Genomic DNA, 18,585 nt, shown 5'->3' with positions numbered 1-18,585 from the left:
TTAAAAATAAAATGATGAATCTGGATGTGCTTTTGTATAAATATTTAACATCTGTTTGATTTAATGTATTTATTTTCTGTCAGAACTTGGACTTCTTGTGGTGCTTTTCCTGGTGCTTATGAAACAATCTAAACTGGTGTGCTGATGCTCCCAAATAAAAATCCAAAACATTATTTTAACGATAGTTTTGAAAACTCACAAAGCCTCTAATACTGAATCCATATAGAAATTCTGCCCATGATCTAAATATAAATATATTTGATGGTTGCCCCAGAGAGGGCAATATATTGCAAGAGAGATTCTAGCTGTAGAAGAAGTCATGATTCCACCTCTCGGTGATAGTAAACAAAGGTACCAAACACTGGGGGGGTGGGGTGGAGGTGTGAGGGGGCTACAGGTAGCAAATTCTTGTTTTATCAAACTGAATGAGATCTGATAGGAAAACATTGCAGTACAAATTCTCAGCTCAACACGTATACACTAGAAGCAGATAGACTGAATAGTTTAATAGGGCCAAAAAACCCTCTCATTTCCTGTAAATTAAATACTCTTCTGAAAAGGAAAATATCTTCAATAAGTGATGGAAACCTATTAAAGAAGACCTCAACCTATCCCACATTTTATAATTTAGATGCACTTGCATTGCATTGCATTTCATCTCAGCTTTTTCAACAACTGACAATAGGAGTTAGAGGTCCATCTTTCCCAAATGATGGATATTTCTTTTCCAAAGAAAAAAGCAAGGCACTTCACAAAGTCCAGTACACAAAGTGCCTCATATTCAACATGGACAGTCAAAATTCAATTCCAGGGAAGTCCTGGTAATAAGATGAAGTTTTATTCATCTTTGCTGCAGCTGAGTCCATGGTTCTCATCTTGACCCTGTGTTTTTCGCTAAATTGCAGATGGAAGAAAGGGATTTTTGTTTTGTTTTGTTTTTGTTTGAGTTTTGACTTCATGGAGTTTTAGGGTGTACTGTGGAAGATATAACACAGATCTACTGGTATAACCCAGCATGTAATCAGTTCCTGTTTGGCTTCTTCTGTAAATCACAGAAAAGCAGAAGCAACTGGGAATTTCTCCTGTTTAATGTTGTTAATGCTGTGCTTGTGTTGGATGCTTTTAATAACAAGAGTGGATGTGCTTGTAACTCCCAGGGAGCCATTTCCTGTATTGATGTTTCCTTAAAAAGATGATAATTTGGTTCATAAGTTTTGAAGCATAAACATTCTATGTACTTTAATATCGAGACCATCTGCCTGAGTCTTCTCCTTCCTGTTATTGGGTCCTAACCTCTTCAGAACAAATGATAGGTAGGGCTTTGATGCGAGCTATGCACCAGAATGTTGTTTTTTTTAGCTCCTCTCCCCTCGTTTCGCTCACACTTACAGTGTGGCTCAGAAGTTAGAAAGATAGAATGGGGAAACAATGGCTTAATCCTAAATTTAACACAATAATACAATTATTGCATTTATCACTTCTGTCCACTTATGACCAATAAAGAAATATTGTTCTGGTTACTCTGTGTTTATTCTTTCATTGCTTCCTAGAAACTGCTCACTTACAAGATGAAAGGTTCTATGTCGTATTCCTTTCAAGCCCTAAAAAGAAAGGCACAATGGGGATAATGCCAGGAGGAACACAAGACAAAACATTCTGCTATCTTTGGAGCCACGGTCCAAAACTTACAAGGCCTTGCTCGAGTACCAGCAAAGCAATCCTGCAGGATTATTATCTTTCAGGACAGCCTTCATTTCAAAAATCCTTGAAACAAAATCATGTCTAGTTTAATGAAGAGAAGGACGAGCGGGGACATGATAGCAGTGTTCCAATATCTCAGGGGCTGCCACAGAGAAGAGGGAGTCAAGCTATTCTCCAAAGCGCCTAAGGCAGGACAAGAAGCAATGGATGGGAACTAGCCAAAGAGAGAAGCAACCTAGAACTAAGGAGAAACTTCCTGACAGTTAGAACAATTAACCAGTGGAACTACCTGCCTCCAGAAGCTGTGAATGCTCCAAGACGAAGTTTTTAAGAAGAGACTGGACAGCCATTTGACTGAAATGGTATAGGGTTTCCTGCCTGAGCAGGGGGTTGGACTAGATGACCTCCAAGGTCTCTTCCAATTTTACTATTATGATTATGGTTTATTATTCATTTATTCCTACACCATGGATCCTCCTCTTCCTCCTCATCTATTAAACTGTATGCTACCTGACTCCCAACATCTTGGCAGTTCACAACAATCAAAGAATTGACTGAATCAATCAATTCTTCAGTTTCACAAAATGTATCTATCCATAACTAGTCATAGGGATTGGGATGGCACAATATGCTGAAGCAACAAAAATCTAATCATGGTTAACTCTAGCTGAGCTCAGTATTTTGTTTAGCTGCTAAGGCTGCCATCCTGGGCGAAAATGTTGGGTGATCACGCCTAATTTTGTTTGAGGGAAATGGTAGAGTCTGCGGCCATTTTGTCAAACTCTAAAACAACTTGGCTTCAGGTGACCTCAGAACAAAATTCCCATAGGCAACAGGCTTGCTGAGCTAATTAACAGCAATACCTCCACTGACTACTCTTTTGAATTCTCTGTAGAGAGAGATGTCAATCTCTCAGGGAACCAAGAGTAGTATGGGTACTCTTGTATGCAGAAAAACAGAATAATAGACTAGGACAGTGATATCTGCTGAATTCAGCAGCTATTTGGCATGGCTGAGCAATGGTGCAAATTAAGAAGTATGATAGGTTGATAGACAAAGGGGAGATGGGAGCCAGATAATTGGTTCATGCAAGTGATTTTCAACTTTGCCTGGATGTAATTGGTTTCTTGACTCTTTTCTTAGTACATACCATATTTCCCTGAAAATAAGACCTGGTCTTATATATATTTTTGGCACCAAAGACGCATCACGGATTATTTTCGGGAAAACATGTTATCCCGATGATCAGCCTGACTGGGTGCCCCACTCTCGGCACATGGACAAGAGATGGTGAATGCATGGGGGCCGATGGTGTCCAGCGGCAGCTGCAGCCCACCAGCCCTTTGGCAAGTGCAGGTAAGACCAAGCACAAAGGCAGAAGCAGGGCCAGGAAGGAGATCAGGACATGCTATGCAGCCGCCTAGCTTGTGGGAGGCTTGCGGGAGGTTCACACAATAGCACCAGCAGCAGGCAGAGGCAGAGGCATGGGGGCAGGTGATCCAGACATGTTGCGCAGCTGCCTGGCTCACAGGAGGCTCACGGGAGGCTCACATGGCAGCATTGGCAGCATTGGCAGAGGCATGGGGGGGCAGGTGATTTGGACGTGCTGAGTGGCTCCCTGGCTCACATGAGCATCCCACAAGCCAGGTATCCATGCAGTGCATTCGGTTTGCCTGCCTCCCCCCATGCCTCTGCCTCCGCCTGTTGCTGGTGCTACTGCAGGAGCCTGCCGGGAGCCTCCTGTGAGCCAGGCAGCAGTGCAGCACATCTGGATTGCCTGCCCCCTGTACCTCTGTCTCCACCTGCTGTTCGTGCCCCCATGTGAGCCTCCTGCAAGCCAGGTGGCTGCACAGCGTGTGTGGATCGCCTGTCTCCCCTTGCCTCTGCCTCCACACTTGGACTTACCTGTGCTGCACGGGCTGTGTCTGAATCCGGACACAGTCGGCCCCCACATGCTTGCTGCCTCCTGTGCCGGCCAGGCCCACCCCCCCACCCCCCTGCTTATCTTTTGGGTAGGTCTTATATTAAGGAGCACACTAAAAAATCAGGGTAGGGCTTATTTTCTGGGTGGGTCTTATTTTCAGGGAAACACAGTAGTTAGTGCCTCCCCAGACAATGTGCTCTGAGAAGTGTACTGTGTGCTATTGCTGGCTGTTCAGGGAATTATACAATGCTGTAATGAGGTTTATTTGCATGACAAGAACTCTGTTTGCTCATTTGATCTCATATCAGGCATACAGAAGCAGTTGCAAACTATTTAATATTCAGGGTAGGAAAAGGGATATATTGTCTGGTTTGCAATTGAAATAACTTATGTGGTCTCTAGAACTCCTGCTACCTATCCATGCACATAAATATATTATTATTCCTCTGACTGAATACTGGAACAAAAAAAGAGTCCTTGTCTCCCATAATTAATTTTATTAGCAGTAAGAGGTTTTTCTTAATTCAGTTTAAATCTACCCTGTTACATCATCAACACTGTTAGTGAGTGGAATTGTTGTTTATCCCTGGGTTTTGGGCTGGTGGATTTGTGTGTTTTAATTCTGTAAACAACTCAGAGTTGCTTGTGTAAGATGGGCAGCTGTATAAATCATATAAATAAATGAATTCATGATGTTTTCATGACTGTCACAGTAGCAGGCTATATAACCTAGACTCAAAAGTTACATTTGCCTCTCACGCTCTTCGGATTTACAAAATCTGTAAAGATGCATCTCTTTCCCCAGTTTCTAACACATTGAATCATGAACTGTTTTTTTAATCAATACTTTATTTGACTGATTTTAGTATTTGTTTTATTTTTTTATCTCTTGAAATGTGTTTTTCAATTTTGTTTTGAACATCTGCCAAAGCTAAAGGGAAGTTTTTGAATAAAATAAATTACTAGCAGCCACAGAGGAGCAACACAACAACGTGAGCCTTCCTATGGCAAGTCTGTGTTGATTTCACATTTTCCTTAATGCTCTCTGTAAAACTGGTGATCTTGCATTTTTTCCAATTAGAGAGTAAAAAAATGTGTTATTTTACTCAGCTCCAAATGCTTCCAGTGCTGAAATTCAGAAAGTACATAAAAGCCAAGAAAAATGTTTGTGAAAATCCTTAGAAAGAGAAAATGCCTAGTCTCCTGCAATGTATTTTTTTTTAAATCTAAGACTGAATAATAAGTCTGTATTTGAATGAGTACATTAGTTAGAAGTAGAAGTGGAAGAGCATGAGGAGAAGGGGAAAATGAGAGGGACTGAGAGAAAAAACATACTCCCTGGTAAGAATTATGGATGGCTTGCAAACAGAAGACACAGTTCTCAGCTACCCAGGAAAAATTGGTTTGGTTATTGATTTTGAGTGGTTGTACTTGCTTAGAGTCCAGTTGCTAACAAAACCCTCTCTAAGCAGTTTACAGTCAGCATATTGCCCCCAACTATCTGGCTCCTCATTTTACTGATCTTAGAAAGATGGAACGCTGAGTCAATCTTGAACCAGTCAGGATTGAACTCCTGGCAATGAGTTGAATTAGCCTGCAATACTGCATTCTAAACACTGTGTAGGGTCAAGTTTATATTACTGAATTCTCAAAAGTGTGAATATTTGCCCATTCAGAATTACACTGTAAAATTCAATAATTTTATTGATCATGGTACTAAGAGAAGGCCTGTCTTATTTAATGTTACATTAATGCTAGAGAACATTAACATAATATCCCCCCAATGCTCATTAATTCAGCTACTGTTCAGGAATGACCTCATAAAATGAGAAAAAAGATAGTTTAAGAAAAAATGTGCTTTCTTTCTACTAAAACCAACCAAAACCACACTGAAATAAGTCTACTTATGTACTGACATGTTGATGCAGCTTTGCTGAATCCATCAATTCTTTTAATGTGGTTGTCTTTCATATTTGTTGCCTTATGTGATCAATTTTTTCCTCTTCAGAACCTTATCATTGGTATCTGCCACACTTGACCATTTTTTCTTGTTTTCTATTTCAAGCAGAAGGGGAAGCCACAATCATTTTCCAGAAAACTTGTATTGGTCCCTTAGGTATGAGAAGGAAAACATATACTTACAAAAGTAATTTCCTAAATTGAGGGGGCAGTGACGATTATTTAAAGGGCTAAAATTAAGATTGGCTTTGAGTTACCCGGAGAATAGACAAGCCATAATTTTCAAGCATCATGGAAATGAGTTGACAGTGCAGACCACAGATGAAAATATAAAGTTGATTTTAGTCTAAATAAAAATAGCTAGAGGAAGCAAGCTGTTCTGTGGTTACCCACTATAAGAAACAGGAACAAATTTACCCCAAATAATAATTTGTGTTTAGTTTTCATTCTAGCCATATTAAGACTTGGAATCTCTAGCCTTGTATCTAGGAACAGAAAATGATATGGAGCAGATTTTAAGGGTTAAAATATACATCTGTATTACGGGTTCCTATAGAATATCTATAGAAGTTCCTATAGTTCCTATAGAATCCCTTCATGGATTACTGCCTTGTCGTGGCGAAGGGGCTTGCGTAATTCAATGAAGCTATGAGCTATGCCATGCAGGGGCACCGAAGATGGACAGGTCATAGCAGAGAGTTCTGACAAAACGTGATCCACTGGAGAAGGAAATGGCAACCCACTCCAGTGTATTTGTCATGAAAACCCCACAGACAGTACCAAAAGGAAAAAAGATATGACGCTGGAAGATAAGCCCCTCAGGTCGGAAGGTGTCCAATATGCTACTGTGGAAGAGCAGAGGGCTAGTACTAGTAGCGCCAGAAAGAATGAAGCGACTGGGCCAAAGGTGAAAGGATGCTCAGCTGTGGATGTATCTGGTGTTGAAAGGAAAGTCCGATGCTGTAAAGATTTTTCCTCCATACGAACCTGGAATGTAAGATCCATGAATCAAGGAAAACTGGACGTGGTCAAACAAGAGATGACAAGACTGAACATCGACATCTTAGTAATCAGTGAGCTAAAATGGACAGGAATGGGTGAATTTAATTCAGATGACCATCAGGTATACTACTGCGGGCAAGAATCCCTCAGAAGAAATGGAGTAGCCTTCATAGTCAATAAAAGAGTAGGAAAAGCAATACTGGGATACAATCCCCAAAATGACAGAATGATCTCAGTTCGAATCCAAGACAAACCATTCAATATCACAGTAGTCCAAGTCTATGCCCCAACCACCAGTGCTGAAGAGGATGAAATTAACCAGTTCTATGAAGCCCTACAGCACCTTATAGAACTAACACCAAAAATTGATGTCCTTATCATCATGGGGGACTGGAATGCTAAAGTAGGAAGCCAAAAGATAACTGGAATAACAGGCAATTTTGGCCTTGGAGTACAAAATGAAGCAGGGCACACGCTGATAGAATTTTGTCAACAGAATATGATGGTCATAGCAAACACTCTTTTCCAACAACCCAAGAGACGGCTCTACACATGGACATCACCAGACAGTCAACACAGAAATCAGATTGACTATGTGCTCTGCAGCCAAAGATGGAGAAGCTCTATACAGTCAGTAAAAACAAGATCAGGAGCTGACTGTGGCTCAGACCATGAGCTTCTCGTTGCAAAGTTTAGGCTTAAACTGAAGAAAGTAGGGAAAAGCACTAGGCCACTCAGGTATGAATTAAATCATATCCCTGTTGAATATACAGTAGAGGTGACAAATAGATTTAAGGAATTAGATCTGATAGACAGAGTGCCTGAAGAACTATGGACAGAGGTTTGCAACATTGTACTCTAAGTGAAATTTTGGGATTCCAGTTCCTTTTGGTGTTATAAGGCAAAGCAAGAATTACTTGGACGAAGGTTTGCAACATTGTACAAGAGGTAGCAACTAAAACCATCCCAAAGAAAAAGAAATGCAAGAAAGCAAAATGGCTTTGTGAGGAAGCTTTGCAAATAGCTGAGGACAGGAGGGAAGCAAAAAGCAAGGGAGAAAAAGAAAGATACGCCCAATTGAATGAAGAATTCCAGAGAATAGCTAGAAGAGATAAGAATGCCTTTTTAAATGAACAGTACAAAGAAATAGAAGAAAACAATAGAATAGGGAGGACCATAGATCTCTTCAAGAAAATTGGAGAGATGAAGGGAACGTTTCATGCAAAAATGGGCATGATAAAGGACCAAAATGGCAGGGACCTAACAAAGGCAGAAGAGGTTAAGAAGAGATGGCAAAATTACACAGAAGAACTATACAAGAATGAGCTTAATGTCCCTGATAACCACGATGAGGTGGTCACTGACCTCGAGCCAGACATCCTAGAATGTGAAGTGAAGTGGGCCTTAGAAAAGCTGAGCAACAACAAAGCTAGTGGAGGTGACAGTATTCCAGCTGGAGCTATTCAAAATCTTAAAAGACGATGCAGTAAAAGTGCTACACTCAATTTGCCAGCAAATTTGGAAAACTCAACAGTGGCCGCAGGATTGGAAAAGATCAGTTTACATTCCAATTCCAAAGAAAGGCAGTGCCAAAGAATGTTCAAACTATCGCACCATTGCACTCATTTCACATGCTAGTAAAGTTATGCTTAAAATCCTACAAGCTAGACTCCAGCAGTATTTGGATCAAGAACTACCAGAAGTACAGGCAGGATTTCGAAGAGTCAGAGGAACTAGAGATCAAATTGCCAACATATGCTGGATCATGGAGAAAGCTTGGGAGTTCCAGAAAAACATCTACTTCTGCTTCATTGACTATGCTAAAGCATTTGATTGTGTGGATCACAACAAACTGTGGCATGTTCTTAAGGAGATGGGAGTACCAGACCATCTTATTTGTCTCTTGAGAAACCTATATGCGGGTCAAGAAGCAACAGTCAGAACTGGACACAGAACCACTGATTGGTTCAAAATTGGGAAAGGAGTCCGGCAAGGCTGTAGACTGTCACCCTGCCTATTTAACTTATATGCAGAGCACATCATGAGAAAGGCAGGGCTAGATGAATCAAAAGTTGGAATTAAGATTGCTGGGAGAAATATCAACAACCTAAGATATGCAGATGATACCACTCTAATGGCAGAAAGTGAAGAAGAACTAAAGAGCCTCTTGTTGAGGGTGAAGAAGGAGAGTACAAAAGTTGGGTTGAAACTTAACATTAAAAAACCCAAGATCATGGCATCCATCCCTCTCAATTCCTGGCAAATAGATGGGGAATAAATGGAGGTAGGGACAGATTTTATTTTCCTGGGCTCCAAGATCACTGCAGATGGGGATTGTAGCCAAGAAATTAAAAAACGCTTGCTCCTGGGGAGGAAAGCCATGGCAAATCTAGACAGCACACTAAAAAGCAAAGACATCACCCTGTCAACAAAAGTGCGTATAGTCAAGGCTATGGTCTTCCCAGTTGCAATGTATGGCAGGGAGAGTTGGACCATAAGAAAGGCTGAGCGCCAAAGAATTGAGGCCTTTGAACTATGATGCTGGAGAAGACTCCTGCAAGTCCCTTGGACTGCAAGGCGATCAAACCGGTCAGTCCTAGAGGAGATCGACCCTGACTGCTCTTTAGAAGGCCAGATCCTGAAGTTGAAACTCAAATACTTTGGCCACCTAATGAGAAGGAAGGACTCACTGGAGAAGAGCCTAATGCTGGGAAAGACTGAGGGCAATAGAAGAAGGGGACGACAGAGAATGAGGTGGCTGGATGGAGTCACTGAAGCAGTAGGCGTGAGCTTAAAGGGACTCCAGAAGATGGTAGAAGACAGGAACGTTGTCCATGGGGTCATGATGGGTCAGACATGACTTTGCAGGTAACAACAACAACAATAGAGTAGCTATATTCCAGTCATCTAGTTTTTGCTGCAAAAACCTTTGAAGTGGAGGAGTAGGAAATATAGTCTTTTCTCTAATAGACAGAAAGTTCCAGCCACTCTGAACATCATGTGATATGGCTTGTGGAAAAAATCAACCATATTTCAACTGCAATTGTATATAAATGCACATTGGGAATAGGATTTATAGAATTCAATAGGACTCACTGAGGGTTGATCTATGATACACTGTCTTATAGTCATTTGGTTGAAAATAATTATTGATCACAATAGCTGTTTATTTTAAACATATGTGCACAGTTATTTACACTGAAAGAGCCATATCAACTTTGTTCTCTTGAAAACTAGAACAATATTTCAAAGTTCCCTCTGGTTTGGGAGGAAAAATTGATCTTCTTGACATGTGTAGCTAGTCCCATCTCTGGAAATCAAAGCTGTTACATGAATACTAACTACAGCTTAGACACTAGCTGAACATTTTCGCTTTAGGTAAGTTAGTGTTTCTGCCCATAAATTAGATAACACCTTTTAGCACATCTAATCGATAATTAGGTAGTGAGGTCTGGCATTGCCAAACATCAAACTCCTTGTGAAGGTGCCACAACTAGAGCAATCATGTTATTCTATTTACCTATGTGCCTCAGAGGTATAGCATGGTAAGCAGGAAATTTAGAGTTAGCTGTTATGGATTGGTTTTATACTTCCCTGTCAAAAACAAACATTTTGAAGCCCTTTGTGTGGAAATTTCTCAGCGCCAAACATGCTCATCAGGCACAGAAACAGTTCCCATAAACCCATTTTGGCAAATGTATGTCAGTGACTTTCCAGGGAATTTGATCATTGTGACATCTGAGAAGAATTATTTTTCTCCTTCTAACGGTAGCATATATATTTGCCATAATGATTGGGTAATCACTGTGTGCTTTGTTATTATGTGAGGACAAACAATGTCATTTTGCTGTATAAAGCAAACATAATGATGACTTCCAAGTTCTTATGCCAAATGCACATACTCGGCTGCTCGGGGACAAGTCAGGATTCTCTGATTTTTGGGAAGGATTATTTTGTTGGGAAAGCAGAATGGTTGAAGAATATGTTGCAATGTTATTATGTAAATGGATTCCATTTTTACAAACTTCCTGGAATGTTCTAGATTTAACAGGATTTGTTGGAAACTTCTGAACTTTTCTCAGATGTATGATTTCCTTAAGTCTTCTAGAACGATCTTCACCAATAATCTCCCAACATTTGGGCAGATTCAGAATTTTGGAAGCAGGTCTCCAAGCAGGGAGATTTACCTATTCAGTAAATGAATGGCATCATTAATCACAAAACCAACTCAGCCTGAACCTACTGTGGCATGGATTCTAGAGGGAGTTGTCAGGGGGAAACATTGATTTCTCTGGGCATCTTGTTTTGAGTTCCAATATTCACATAAGTTTTATTGTATAATTCTGAAAGCACGCAGGAGAGGATGGAATACACTAAAGGTATCTGTTCCATCAGTGGTTTTTTTGGTGTTGGATTTTGGAGCTAGTTTAGTGATGAAAAAATAGAAACTTTACAATATAATTGTTGATATTAGCTTAGAACTGGACCAGGGGAAAAAAACTTAGACTGATAAATTTTGTCATTCATACATTATAGAGACAGTTATTTAATCTCTTCAGGTTTCTATATCAAATCCTTACTAAAGTTTTCTATAAAGCTGCCAAACTTTGAAAGACACAATATATGCTTGGTGACCATATATTGTGCAAACCTGAAATCATATCCAATGGCTGGCTTAACAGACTTTTCTCGGGTGCATAAGATGGTACCAAAGTATGCCAGCATAATTTGTCCCTGTAGTGTATTGGGCTTTATTGTAACACCACGTGGTAAGCTGAAGCTAGCTAACGGCTCCCAGCACCTCAGACACCCCATCTCCAGGGCTGCTATTGGTTGCCCCTAGGCAGCAATAGGCTGCTTCAAACCTATTGGCTGCCGCCTAGAGGCCAGGCTATAAATTGCTGCAAGCTGCAGCCCAGTTCTCTAGTTCGGATCCTGCAAGCAAATAAACATGTTCATTGCTGAACTCACTCGCCTCGTCTTCATTCCTGCGCAACTAACTCACTACACAACAGTCTCAATAGCCAATCTCTGTTCTATCTTGATGATAAGGCCATAATTTGGTGCTGCCTTTATGACTTTAATATGGAGCAAGTTAAGGAAAGTGATCGGAGGATTTTGTTCTGGGAGGAAAACACCCCTTACTAATTCTTTCTTACGTGAGGTGGGGCAGGGGCTGGGAAAGGGGTCAGGTTTCTCCAGTTGGCAGGCCTCATGGAGTTAACCACCTGTCAGAACTTGATCTGCAAGATCAAGGTGGGCTTCTGCCTCTCCTGATTTACTGAGAATGTTTCCCCCAATCACAGATCAGGCCCATTCCTCTACCTCTTTATAGTTCTGTGAATTAGAGAGGTAATTTAGGATTTTTCCAAATGTTATCTGACTGTGATAGACTTAAAAAAATGCGTCTGCTCCTTTTGTCTAGGCCATGGCACTTGCATTCTTTCTCATTTGCACAATCTTTCGCTCTCTCATTCCTTCTTGTGCTCTTGCTTGCTTCTTGCGGTTTTCCACTGATCAGTTTCTGTCTCCATTTCCTTTGCTCTGTCTCACAAGTTCTCTCTTGCTCACTCTTTCATTCACCTCCATTCCATTCTTTCTCACTGTATCATTTGTATTGCCCTCTTGCACACTTTCTCATTCACTTGCTCTGTTTCTCTTGCATCCTTTACTCTGCTTACCTATTTTCACTCATTCTCCCTCTCTCTGTCTAAATCAGGGCTTTTCAACCTTTTCACCCATTGTACCACTTTTAGGATATGGCAACATCCGAGTACCACCAGTCGCCTAGCAAGGAGTCAAAAACTTGATGACCAAGAAAAAAAAGGAAAAAAGTCCTTGACTTACAACAGTTCGCTTAGTGACTGTTTGAAGTTACAATGGCACTGAAAAAAGTGCCCCCCAAGCCACAGCCAAGCAAGACGCCTTCCTGCCCGCCCGGCGGCACTCTTCCTCCTGTCCAAGGTTTTCATTGTTGTGAGCATTTCTGTTGAGGATTGGCCGTGGGGGTGGGTGGGAGGTGTTTGGTTTTTATCCCCCCCCCATCTGCTGGATGGTTTCATCAGGTTTTGGTCACTTCACATGACCCTGGGATATTGTGACGGTCATAAATATGAATCAGTTGTCAAGCATCTCAATGTAAATCACAAGACCCTGGAAATGCTGCAACATTCCAGCTGATCAGCACTTCTTCTGGGCTCAGCAGAAGCGCCAGGATCAGCACTGAGCTCCAGCTGGAGCCTGGTGCTGATCCTGGTGCTTCCGCTGAGGCCTGACAGCCCTGCAGCTCCAGCCATCTCTCGCTCAGGCTTGTGTGGTGCTGCCACCGGTTCAGCTCATTCCCCTCCCCTGCTACTACTTTTCTAGGGTGGTCGCGTACCACCTGGCAGGTGCCAATGTACCACAGGTGGTACATGTACCACTGGTTGCAAAGCCCTGGTCTAAATGTAGTTCAGAGGGGGATAGCAAGAGATACTGGTAGAGTAGAGGCCAGGTTTCTCCTGCCATGTCCCAGCTTGACATTGTAGCTCATGCTTAAAGCTTTCCTGCCACCAGAATAACAAGCAAAGGATGTAGCTCAATTCAATTGCAAATGGGAACAGATGGGAAAGATTGCATTGCTCCAGCTACTTAGGTGCCATTTATAAACAGCAAACATTTTGTTGAAATTATTTAACAAATAAGGAAAGGAAATGTAATTTTTCACAGGACTCCCTTCCTCTCTTCCAAAAACTTAACTCAACAAGCAGTTACCAGAGCAGAAATTTATGGGTGGATACACCACAACTGCAAGAGGCCAGTAGGAGCTGCGCAATCACAACTCTCCACTGTGTCATTACTGTATTAATCACTGAAGCACCCCAAATCATGCACAAAGATGGAACACACAACTTCAATATGGGATCAGCTGATCAAAAAGTTATGGAACTTCTGCTATGAGGATACATGAAGGCAGGGTTGTGAGACCATGTCCTTAAGAAATGGGAGTCATTTTGGTGTAGTGGTTAAGGAAGGCTAGATACTGGAGACTATGAATTCTGGTCCTGACTTAAGCCAACTGGGTGATTTTGGACTAGACACTTCCTCTCAGTCTTAGTAAGAAAGCAATGATAAACAATTTCTAAAAAATCTTGCACAAAAATTGGACAATTTAAAGTGACGTTTCTCCTCCTCTTCTCCCATTAAGACCAAGATACTACTAATTGATGTGCATTATATTTGTTTATGTCTGCCATTCCTATAAATTCCATAGCTCCTAATGAGGGCTGATAATCACTGCCCATTAATAATGGTCAGTTATTATCAGCCCTCATTAGGAGCTATGGAATTAATAATGGGCAGTTGAACTAAATTTTTGTAATGGATGCTTACCAATATGGATTAGCTCATAACATGGACTCTGTCCTGAAACTTTGTGTGTATAATTACTTCTTACGGTGCGGAGGAATTAGATCCACCCTAGTTCTAGTCCTGCCTTAGGAACAAAGCCAGCTGGATGATCTTGGGCCGCTAGTCACTTTCTCTCAGCCCTAGGAAGAAGGTCAGATGAAACTGATGGGCTGGATGCCAAAACAAAGCAAGATTAGGCATACACTTCAAAAGACACCAGGAAGCCTGTAATTGGGGAGTTTTGTCTGGCAAGAAAAAAGAATGTTTATTCACAGGGAATATGCATGTATAAAGCTTGTAACAATTCTGTGTGGTTAAAAAGCTGATAAAAGTAAATGAAGACTTAGGCATCTTGCAAGCTCTGCTAAAAGCTAGGAATAGAGATGGCCTGGAGCAAATAGAATGTGTATTAGATTAGGGCTTTTCAACCTTTTCACAGATTGTACCACTTTTAGGACATGACAATATTTAAGTACCACCAGTGCTTAGCAAGGTGTCAAAAACTTGATGACTTAAAAAAAGGGGGGGGATTTATGGTTTTACTGATTAGATTCATTTGTTGTTATAGAAATGCCTAGTTTATAATAATATGGAAAAGTAAAAAGTTGGGGTTCAATGTTAATACTTCCTTCTACTGCAGCAGAGGAAGTCTGTTCTTTTTCCCTTCTCCCCCTCACTTTCCCCCCTTTTTTCCTCTCCACTGTGTCCTACTATTTGCTTTTATATTTTTGTATTTTATTCTATAATCTAATAAAATACTGCAAACTATAGGAAAAAAAGTACCAGTTTTAATTTCTTCAGTGGCTGTTCCTTTGCTGAATCACTTTCCTTTTGCACTGACAAATGTATGATGAATTTATCCAGGTTTATTAATATGCACCACTACCAGCTAGCTCAGGGGCCTTCAAACGTGGCGCTTTTAAGACCATCTGGTTGAGGAATTCTGGGAGTTGAAGTCCACAGGTTCAAAGTTGCTAAGTTTGTAGACCCCTGAGCTAGCTGGTCGGCCTTTTTTCCTCTCTCCCTTCTGAGCTCTTTCCACAGTGTAGTCCAGACATGTCAAACTCGCAATGTCACGTGACGTCGCGCAACATATCGGGACAGTTTTGCCATTGCCGGCAATGGGGTGGGTGTGACTTCCAGATGACGCGTCCAACCACCTCCTTTTAGAGTTTCTCCTCTCCTCCCCTCCTCATTTTTCTTCAGTTCACCTACAGCTCCATGCTGCTTTGGAAGCTCCAATCAGCTGCAGCCAATCAGCTGGAGCCCTGCTTGCTCCTGGGGCTTCTGCCGAGCCCAGATAGTCTTGCAGCTGCAGCAGCTGCCTCTCCCTCAGGCTTGGCTAGCTTTGGCTCATTCCCCTTCCCTGCTACAGTTCTCTGGAACAGTCATGTACCACCTGCCACGTGGCAAAGTACTGCAGGTGGTATGCGTACCACCGATTCAGAAGCCCTGCATTAGATAACCCCCGAAACATTCATTAGCCAAGGCTTAGGAATAGGGACTGCTAGAGACCAATAGAATAATTGTTAGATTATTATTGAAATGTTTATTAGATGATATTTCTTATATATCCCACCTTATCCTGCCTTCTACTTTAGAGGAAATGTATAAAACTTTATTAATTCTGTGGTTCGAGGTTCTTTGGCATTTTGGCCAGGATCCCTTTTCTTGGAGCGCTTCAATAAAAGACAACAAAACCTGCACCTCGTGTCTGGTGTTCTTCATCGGCCTCAGCACCAGGCTCAGACCTGAATTGGGGACAACAAAACCATGCCAAGAAGACTGCAAGGATTAGTCCAGCCAGTTGACTGTAATCAGAATTGATTTGAAGGCACCAAAAAGAAAAGAAAAAAAGTGGGAGGGAGGGGGAATGATTGGCAAGGCAACATCAAGGCACAACTAGGGAGATGTGTGGATGTGTACAGATAATTTTTCTTGTTTATTTTATTTCCAACATATCTGATCATGCATTATTGAAAACATACTAGAATCTCTTTTAGTAACCCTAAATAAATTTTAAAATACCGGTAGTATGTTTGAGCAGTATTTCCCATACTTCATTATTGTAGAACTCTAAACACTCTAGAGTAAAATGCCATCACAGATAATACTATATTTTTGTCTGCATTTATGGACAGTGTCTCTAAAAATGATAATGTCTTCAGAATTAATTTCTGCCATTTGTGGGAACACCTACAAAAGAAGATTCTAACAAATAATCTCAAAGGGCTAAATATTATTCAGAAGGCAAAAATCAAACATAAAATTTTAGTCATTAATTGGGGAATAACATAGTTTGAGGAACAATTCAAATAATCTAATATTTTTGGGGTAACATCTCTAAGCTGTTGCTTGATACAGAAAGCTGTAATACTTGTTTAGCCCAAGGTCATGTGATACCACTGTACGTGTAAAATTATATTCAGGCCAGCCCAATCCAAATGTGACTAAAGTTGTACCATAAAAGATGAATTTGGATGTCCTTTCTGGTCATTTTATTTCTTGAGATGCATTTGATTGGCATTGTAAAAATAGTACAGTCTTGTTTTAGACTTGGGCATATGTTGTTTTGATAATGAGAACTGATAGAGGTAAGTTAAGGAGCACTCTATTGGTGCAGCCCTTGCCATTAAATAAATCAACTTGTTCTTAAAATAAAAAAGAACTGCTGCTTTCTTTAGGAAATTAAAAAACCAGATTTTATCTGGACTGGAATCCAAAAAAAGAGAGAGGATCATAGAAGATCATGGAGCATTTAAATAATCCAAAGGAAAAAATACACATAAATAAAACTGTAGAATGCGTGGTAGTTATGGAGGAGGAATTGTATGCAAAAAGGAAGCTGTTTAGAAAACAGAATACTACTGAGTCTGGCCAGAAATGATCCTTTATGATGTCTTTAATAGAAGGCAACTAAATCAACAGTAAAGAAAAAAAAACACCAATCTGAATGAAAGGCAAAAGTCTGCAGAATACTGCAAATGCTAAGAACAATGAAAAATACAGTTTCCACAGAAGAGTTCAAACGGAGGTTGAATATCTCACAAAGCTCTGTATAGAATTAAAACTGATGAGCGTGATTTTCTGGCAGTTTGCTGACCCTCTAGTGAGAAATTAAAGCTACATAAAAGATTTTGAAAGATACACATTTGACCTGAAACAAAATATTTGGGGCGGGGGAGTCACAGATATTGTCACAAAATTTTGCCATGACAGAACTTCAGAAGTTCACAAGATAGCTACAACAGTCACAAAACATTTGCTAGAATGTTAGGAGATGAGCTCAAAATTAGAAACTGGACCTTTTTACCTCCAGCTTCTATTTAGGAAATATTTACAAATATGTAGCCTCATTGTTAGTTATCTGACTTGATCTGTAATTTGCTGAAGCCAGTGTTGGTAACGGTAGTTATAACAATGGATATAGAAACATACTGTAGCTATTGCTAGATCAGTGAGATGGTGAATATATGTTTAGAAAAAAGTGTATCTCTAGTTGTTTGATAAACAAATATTGCCAAATGGAGAACGTGTAAATCTACAGTTGTAAATTCTTGACAGATTTTTTTCTGGAACAATTCAACTTGCTATATGGCAGTCTAGGGAAAATCAGTCCAGCTGCCTAAAAAGCTTCTCTAAAAATATTTCACAAAGTCTGAGTCTTCCTTTCCATCTGGGAGTAATTTAAGAATAGGTTTGGCCATATGAATGGATCTTCATAATACCATGAAAAGCTGCCTAGTCTCACTTAAATACTGATCCTATATGGTTGCACAGAACTAAGTTCTTCTGTTCGATTGGGGTTTATACCTTAGTAGGAGTACACAGAGCCTACCTGTTGTGATTCAGCGTCAGCCTGTGGTTCCGGCAGCTGAGTCGGATGATTCTGAAGAGGAGGAGGAGGAGGGGTTTGGAGAGCCTTTGGTGTCAGAGGAAGGTTCTAATGCACTGCAGAACTCTCAGCCTGGCCCCTCCCATCTTGTTCCTCCTCAGACTCAGCTGTGTGAGCATGAGGAATTGGAAGAGGACGATCCACAGCTGGCTCTTTTCAGGGACTCTAGGAGCAGGAGGCAATCTAGCAGAACAGAACAGAGGATAGCAATGAGGCAACTTGGTGAGAGGAGGAAAAGGCAATGAGAAGCCACGCCTTGGGACTGCTAATAAAAGGGGAATGTGTGAGAGGTGCTGGTTGCTCAAGGCAACCGTTTGAAGATCTTCTGCTAGAGTCCTGGTCTGTTATTCTTGTTTAACTCTTGCTTAACCTTTTGGTTTAAGTCTTGTTTGAACTTTTCATTTAACTTTTGTTTGAACTCTTTGTAAATAAATTCGGTTGGTTTTTTTAAAGGGGTTGTCCCTGACATTCAAACAGGGCCAGTTGTAGGCTGGAACAGAGCACTATTTTTAACCTAGGTCAGGGGTAGGCAACCTTGGCTCTTTTATGACTTATGGACTTCAATTCCCAGAATTCATATGCTGTAGTGAATTTTGCCACATAATAATTCATTTGGTTTTCAACTCATTCCCAATTCACTCTAAACCAGAGGTGTCCAACCTTGGCAACTTTAAGACCTGTAGCTGGAGAATTCTGGGAGTTGAAGTCCACAAGT

At 40.8% G+C, this 18,585-nt stretch overlaps 1 protein-coding gene across 1 annotated transcript in view; it reads left to right on the top strand.

Annotated features, from left to right (window-relative positions):
• Positions 1–2,942: 2,942 nt before the first annotated feature.
• MAMDC2 (MAM domain containing 2) overlaps positions 2,943–18,585 on the top strand; it is a gene marked incomplete at its 5' end in the record, with an annotated part of 90,474 nt that continues 74,831 nt past the window's right edge. Inside the window, one exon of the mRNA XM_081316201.1 lies at positions 2,943–3,057. Within this exon, the coding sequence (XP_081172327.1) occupies positions 2,943–3,057 (115 nt within the window). The remainder of the gene's footprint in view (positions 3,058–18,585) is intronic.

This window comes from Vipera berus (assembly GCF_964194415.1).
Source record: "Vipera berus genome assembly, chromosome: 2".
NCBI classification, from domain to species: Eukaryota; Metazoa; Chordata; class Lepidosauria; order Squamata; family Viperidae; genus Vipera; species Vipera berus.
Note: the sequence above shows the minus strand (reverse complement) of the source record. Positions and strands in the feature narration are given on the sequence as shown.